Source organism: Echiichthys vipera (genome assembly GCF_963691815.1).
Source record: "Echiichthys vipera genome assembly, chromosome: 6".
NCBI classification, from domain to species: domain Eukaryota; kingdom Metazoa; phylum Chordata; class Actinopteri; order Perciformes; family Trachinidae; genus Echiichthys; species Echiichthys vipera.
In genome coordinates, this window is record NC_139831.1 from 15,075,321 (window position 1) to 15,082,953 (window position 7,633).

Here is a 7,633-nt window from a genome sequence, read left to right on the forward strand (position 1 = left end):
CAATTAAGTCAGTCATAAAATTTGTCATGAATTTTTGAATGGTTTAATTTTACGCTGAATTAAGTTCTCCCTTAGCTCCTTTTTCATGTTCCGTACCTTTCTGAAATGACCACTGTGTATAATCTATTGTGCTTATAACTGTGTGCTACTTAAAGCCACTAAGTGTTGGATTAGAAATGTTATGACTTTGGCAGAAAAGCAACAGGCTACACCTGTCATTGAGATTGTCTTATTCATCAATTGAGAAAACATTATGCTATCATAATAATTTTAAATATGCTAAAATGTGCATAAAAAGTAATGACAGAAACAGAAACTTAACCAGTCGAAGTTCTCCTTTGCAATGTTACATAGATTCTTGAAGGTGGATCATCAGTGAAAACGTATTGTTATTGCTACTAGTTTGAAGGTGGATCCTCACTTGCAGTTGGAGGAGGGATTTTCAAAAACATGTACACAGCTGGAGTGAAGATGAGGACAGTTCCCAGAACTGAGACGGTGAGGAAAGCCCACAGGAATATCCTATCTAACACCTGTGCCACAAACTTCCAGTCTTGTACCACCTGGGAAACAGAAGAAATGGGAGATGGTATGACAGCGTCAGATATATACATGAAGCCCTTAGAATGATTCTAATGATTACTTCAATCTTTCTTGATCCAGTTAAACCCACCTCACGGATGAAGTGTTCTTTGCGGATATGTCTGCTGATGTAGCGCACTGAGTAGATGGCCTTATCCAACATGGTCGCCCAGGCCTCGTCCTCCTTCCCCTCAGAGGCTGTCTGTGTGTGGGCTCCGCTGTTAGGCCTCTGGCCTCCTTTCCGACCTCCAGAGCAAGGCTTCAGCTCAGGGCTTTCGGGAGCCAGCTCCGGATAGTGGTAGCGGTCTGTGTGTCCACGCATGCAGAGCAACCGCGGCAGTTTCTGAAGGAAGAGATTACGAACCCACGGCGACATGGGGTGGTAGGTGGCTGAGGAGCGGTGGTGCACGTTGATGACAAAGACAGTGACGATGATTGAGAGAGTGACAAAGATCATGATGAATAGCAGGTACTCTCCGATGAGCGGGATCACCTTGGAGGAGGAGGGGATGATTTCTTCTATGACCAGGAGGAACACAGTGAGTGACACAAGGACAGAGGTGGAGAGTGACAGCTTCTCTCCTTCATCGGAGGGAAGGTAAAACACCAAGACGGTCAGAAAGGACAAACCCAAGCAAGGAATGATGAGGAATAGTGTGTAGAACAACGGCAACCTCTTCAGAATAAAGGAGTAAGTGATGAAGGGGTAAGAATACATGCCATCCTTCCTGTTCCCTCTGGCACCAGTGGCACTAAGGATCTCCCACTCCCCATTATCAAAGAAGTCCTTCCGATCTACCTGGTTGTCTATCAGGACAAGGTCCACCATGTTGCCATCGTATGTCCAAGAGCCAAACTTCATGGTGCAGTTCTGGCGATCAAAGGGGAAGAAGGTGACGTCCATTGTGCAGGCGGATTTGTAACTAGCAGGTGGTGTCCAGGTGATGGCACCATTGAACTTGACAATAGCTTTGGTCATCAGGGAGCCCTCGAACCGTCCATCAGCACTGAAGAGACATGGAACAAAATTTAGAAAATAAATCTCAGAATTACATTGACAGCATATCAATATGTTTCTAGTTGTTTTGATAATTTTTATGTATCTTTTGTGGTATGATTTTAAATGAAAGTAGCACTCTTGAGCATAACAGCATAACTCAGTATTACATTCAAGCTAACAGAGCATTAGACTTGGCTACATCTTGAATATTAGATTCTGTATAAAGATTATATGTATTTTTTTCTTTGCTGTACTCTTCAAGGGGCAAAGTGTTTTAGTTATTTAAGTTTCACACGACGGTTGTTGTCAGTTGGTTCCTAGCAAGTTAGAGCAGTCTTACTTCTCATAGAGGACGATGTCTGGGAGCCAAATATTTTCAGAGGGAACTCTGATGGAAGTGATTCCTCCGTATTTGTCTGGATTCCATCGCAGCTTGAAATCAATCCACTCCTGCTCAACACAAACACAGGGTGCAGTATCGTTAGACTTATAGACAATACTAAACAACCTTTTTTTTTTGCATTCATAGGCTTCAAATGGAAAAAACAGCCGCATATTGCCCTGTTGCAAACTGCAACCATTTTGAATTAGTCTCAATCTCAAAGAAAAAGCAATGTATTTTAGTCCAATTCTGTCCAGTCAAGTTAATATTCGAAAATATTTTACAAACATGTATCATTGAATCAAAAGTATTTACATTCATTAGAGAACTAGTGCTGATATTAATTCACAGTATTTAGACTGGTATTTGTGTTTTTGTAAAAGACACTAGCTAATCCATATCAATATTATCATGCTCCTTCTTATCAAACTATTGCAGTATAATTATCAGCTTGCATCATATTATTGTCCTGTGGATAATCATTGTCAAGATCGATTGTAACCATTTTGTCTCAGTTGAATCTTGTGTCTCCCTCACCTGACGCAGCCAAACATTAGTTGTCATTAGCTGGTTCTTCTCATCCTAAAACAGACAAAGACAAGAGACGAAAGAATACTATTTAGAAATGGGACAAAGAACCCAGAAGCATCAAACAAGTGTGTACGTCATAGGCACATTTCACAATCAAAATTCAAACAAAAGGGTTTGCAAAACACCAAAGTTCAAAACACATGATTGAAACCTATCACTAACGTTATTGTCAAGTCTTTGATACATGGACCCAAGAAATACAAAAAAGTAAAATTGTCTGAGAAAATGACTCTGATATCAAACACTTTAAATATGTTTATCTCTACTATGAAAAAATAAAGACATTCTACCACATTTTAAGGCTGTATGTGATGTAACTTGTTATTTTGCACAAATACTTTCTGATCTGGGTGCTTTCATCATGATTTTATATTTGATTAGTGCCTAGATGAGAAGCTTGGTTGAAAGTAAACTAAATCATACCTTCTTTTACGATGAAATGAGACAGAATCTAATTTACCTGTCTCTGCCACTTCCTTAGCAAACAAGAAAAAGAAACATGAAACCTGGGGGTGGGTGCAGTGAACCCTGAAGCTGGAGCGATATATGAATGCAGCAAGAGGTAAATAGATAAAGACAGAAATAGAGAGACTGAGAGTGGTTAACACAGGTTTATTTCCACATCGCTGGAGGTGAATTTGAAAAATAAGGGCAAGACCGGGAGCAGAAGACTTGAGAGAAATAAAGGGTAGAGAGATCCACAAAGATGTAGCTGTTCAGTGTATCCAGACCAGGCCTCAGCTGTCAGACTGAGTTGGATGTTTTGATGATCACATAAAGCAGAGGTGAACTATAATCTAATACAAACCCTGTACAGAAGCAGCCCAGAGACACTCAGGGAACGTAAACAGTGTAGCCAAGCTGCCGTCTCTGGTGACCAAAATCCAACAGATCATCAACCTAAATCTTTCTTCTCTGCAGAGCCATACGGGGGTTTTATTTTATTCATCACTTACTGTCTTTGTGCAGCACATGTGTTAGGCTGAAGACAAAGAGTTAAATCCAAACAGGTTGGGATGAATATTTCAAGCAGAAAAGAGCGGCTCTTCCATTAGCATCCTCTGTTTTCTCCTCTTGGACACCTAAACCATCTCAACCTATCACAGCCAGCCTCTAAAATATTTAAGGAATACTCCAGAGACAGGGACTGTGTGGTTGTAGATATGAAGAGTGTTCCAGGTCTATTTCAGGACCACGGAAAGCTCTACACTGAGATGCTGCCAGTGGCCTGTTTGGTTTCAGCACCACGGACAGCGACTTTCCTCGACACAAAACAAAAGTATAAAGCGAGAGCCAACCACATCGGTTCAAAAAGAACATTTGTTTATCTTTATTATTATGTATATATTATATTATACAGTATATATAATAACATTATATTATATATATATATATATATATATATATATATATATAAATATATATTATTTCCACTTTTGTTAATTCATTCTCTTCCTTTAAAGTGTAAAGCTGGAAATATATTATATATTATATATTTTGTTGTTGTCAATGAATCCCATAAAAAGACCATCATTGATGTGTTTTTGGACAAGAATGGATGTCTAGATGAAAAATCTACAGGCTTTGACTACACAAACAGTACTGGCTAGTAGGTAGTAATGGGAGAAGACTTTATTTATATCAATACCATTATTGATTCCTGATCAATTTACTGTGTGACAAAATAAATAGGCTTACACAGGTTTTTAGCATAAACACAACTACTGACTTTGAACACAGAGTAGATAAAAAGAGAGATTTCTACAGATTTCTTATTTATTTAGCTTTTCAGGTTTTGAAATTTAGAGTTTCTTCTAGTCAGACAAATTAGTTATATGGTAAGGATGTCCCCTTAGCTTTGCATTGCTGACAGTTTCGGCTGTACTTCAGCCTGCCTAAGAGCTGCTGTTTTCTTGCGGGTATGACACGTTTTATGAAAACAGTTACCTGGTCCGGTCAGCTGTTTTCATAAAACATGTCACTCTAAATTTCAAAATGGATAAAGAAGATATTAGGAATACAATTGATCTATGTTTTCAGGTTTTTCAACGAAAATATCCGTCGGCGAGGAGCTAATGTTATCACAACATCACACTTTGGACTGTTTCTTCCTCTTCGACATGATTCCTTGTTGTTGTAAGTTTCCAGCAGTGAAGACCCCGAGTTTGACATCATTGTTTTGCAATGTGCAACTGTCAATAAAAAGTGTTGATAAAAGCAATCGATAAGCTCGGAGGCATACGATTCTGGTTCTGATTCCAGTTCTCGATTCCCATCCTTACCACTGAGATCGATTCATTGTTGGCTTGGGTCTTCTCCTGTGATTTGTTGCCAATTAGAAAGTTATGGAATAACTCATTCTTTAAGATCTGAGTCATGATTGGGTTCAATATAAGGTTCAAAATAAGGTGTTTGTTTGTATAAAATGTTAGGTTTAACCCTCAACTTCTGACTACATTTCTCCTAAAGTGGCATTTTAAACTAGAGAAAAACTGAAGCTGTAACATGGGTACAGTGTATCGAGCAGAAATATTTAAAACACGATGACATAGATGGAATGAAGATTAATGTTTTTAAAAAACTGAATTTATTTGTATAGGATTGACCTCTTTAGTAAGTCTGAAAAACCTGCTGTACCATAGGATCGTGATTAGATCTTAAAGAAAAAATTGTTAAGTTGGTGGGTTTTGTGGAAATGCGCTAACGGGATCCAAACTCCAAATCTCCTAATGCTTACAGAAGTGCACGGATATTTGCTTGTGACTGCAGGTGTGTTCTCACCACGTCCACCAGCTGGGAGATCTTGAGTCCGAAGCGTACCCTAACAGTGTCGTTGGCGTGCTGAATGGGCCGGACCCAGCGCTGGTAGCCTTGGAATAGGTTCTTCAGCAGTGCGTCCTCCATCTCCGCCAAGGATATGAACTCACTCTGAGCTGCAACAAAGAGGAGGAATGTGGATTTACAAAGTTAACACATGATTTGTAATAACAGGTGATTAAAGTAGAATAGAGGAAAGAGAAGATTTCTCATACACACATAAAAAGCTATTTCTACTTTTACCATCACGTCATAGGACAGCAGTGAACAAAAGACACTAACAAATAACTATCTATGGTTGAGTACATTTTTCATGTAGTTTTCTTTAAAACAACATAAAAACGTCAGCTAATGGATAGTACGGTAGTCTTTGGATGTGTTTTCGGCTACTTCTGTAAAAAGGTACAGTCTGAGAGTGGACTACAATGAGGGTGGCAGCAGCACCTTGACATCCAAACGCTGTGAATACTTTGTCTTTGAGAGAACCTCTGCACAAAGAAAACATGGTTAAAACTTTGAAAATACTGTATGTTTTAGAACCATGGACAGTAACCCTGCTAAAATGGAAATGGATTCATGATCAAACTTGCAGACTGTGACTAGTTGGGTGGAAATTTACATTGACACATTTAGATAATTCAACTCATTAGTAAATCCTCACTTGTGTTCCATGGTGTCAACTTTGTACAACACAAAGTGAACACAAGGTGCAAACAAGGGTGTATAAAAAGAAGTTCTTTCCTTCCAAATAAAGCTAATCTTAAGCAATTAAAAAGCCATATGCTGGAAAATCGCCATGGCAAATCATAGATCCTAACTTCATTCCTCCAGCTTTGGCAGGTATTATAGCTACTGTACATCGAACTACAACAGAGGATGAGAAGTGAATAATGCAGCTCTGCACAGTGATACAAATGGAGAGGGATGGGAAAGAGAAACTAGCCAGTCACCCTGAGGCAATATGATGTCTCTGGAGGGACAGAGACAGCAATATTGACCAGAGACAGATTTAATGTCAGACCCAGGGGGCGTCAAGTGCAAGAGCTGTGTGTGTGTGTGTGTGTGTGTGTGTGTTGGTTGAGGAGGAGTGCGGACCTTTAACCTGCTGCTGGTTTCACCTCTGACTTCACAACTGCTTGACATCATCTGACTGGACTCATGGGTGAAAACATTTAACATCCACAAAGCAAACATGAAACCACATAGTTAGAGGGCATTTTTTTCCCATTGGATCACATCTGTCTGTGCTTTCAAGGACTCAGGGAGAGGTGATGAGAGCCGGACACTGACATCTGACACCTGTGTTCACAACTTCAGCACAAAAAAAGGGACTGGGCCTTCACCCTTAACCTGAGATGCTGTTTAAAATATTATCAGTTTGATGCCGGAGTGCAATGGGAATAAAGCTGACATCTATTACTTTTGTGAGTTTTACATTTTATATTCCTGTTTCAATATTGTCATTAACATTCGTTATTCTGAGAAAAAATGTTTTTTCTTCAACTAGAAGTAGTCTGCGAAATAAAAAGAACATAGGTGAAATGATATATGAGGAAAGTAATAGATTGTCTTAAAGATAAATAACAACAAGGCAGTAGGCTGCTTTTTGATTGACGATGTCAGATTGATGAGCTGATTTGAAGCTGTAACAATCATGAATATTACACCAGGTGGTCTGTCTCTCCAAACAGAAACAATACCGTAACAACTATACTCATTTAGAAAAACCCATCCGAGTTTTCTTACCGGGTCTGTCGGCGAGGGACAGCGGGAGGAGGAGGAGGAGGAGGAGGACCGCCAACTTCATGATGGTGTCCTCCCGGTCCGACCGCGCGCTCCCGTTACTACTATCGGCTGTTCAGCTCCAGAGGACAACCGCACACACACACCCAGGTGACAAACGCGGCGAGGTTCCCATCAGTTGTGCTGCAGTACCATGCGGGAAACAAGCACTCTAATGCGGTTACACAGAGAGCAGGGACCCGGTGTGAGGGCGCATGTGTGCCCCGGTGTCCGTGTGCTGTGACTCCGGAGGAGGCGTCACGGAGCGGCGGGCAGCGGAGCGACTCTCTGGAGGAGGAGGAGGAGGTGGTGGTGGTGGTGGTGGAGGAGGACGGAAGGGGGAGGGCTGAGTGATGCCCGAGTGGGGATGAAGCTTGGAGTTTAAAAAGCGGCTGTGAAACATAAACCAAGTTGTTTTTATTGTTTTTTAAAAGAATCTCTTAAGCGTGGGTCTGCTCAGAATGGGTTTTTAATACAGA

The 7,633-nt window shown here is 40.4% G+C and overlaps 1 protein-coding gene across 1 annotated transcript; it reads right to left on the minus strand.

The window, feature by feature from the left end:
• Nucleotides 1–398: 398 nt before the first annotated feature.
• Nucleotides 399–7,179, minus strand: LOC310948519 (neuronal acetylcholine receptor subunit non-alpha-2-like; the record flags this gene model as incomplete). The annotated part of the gene is made up of 6 exons (XM_083915675.1): nt 399–563; nt 674–1,589; nt 1,923–2,032; nt 2,502–2,546; nt 5,337–5,488; nt 7,119–7,179. The coding sequence occupies 6 exons, from the start codon at nt 7,177–7,179 to the stop codon at nt 399–401; spliced, it is 1,449 nt and encodes a 482-aa protein (XP_083771801.1).
• Between the last annotated feature and the right edge of the window lie 454 nt (nt 7,180–7,633).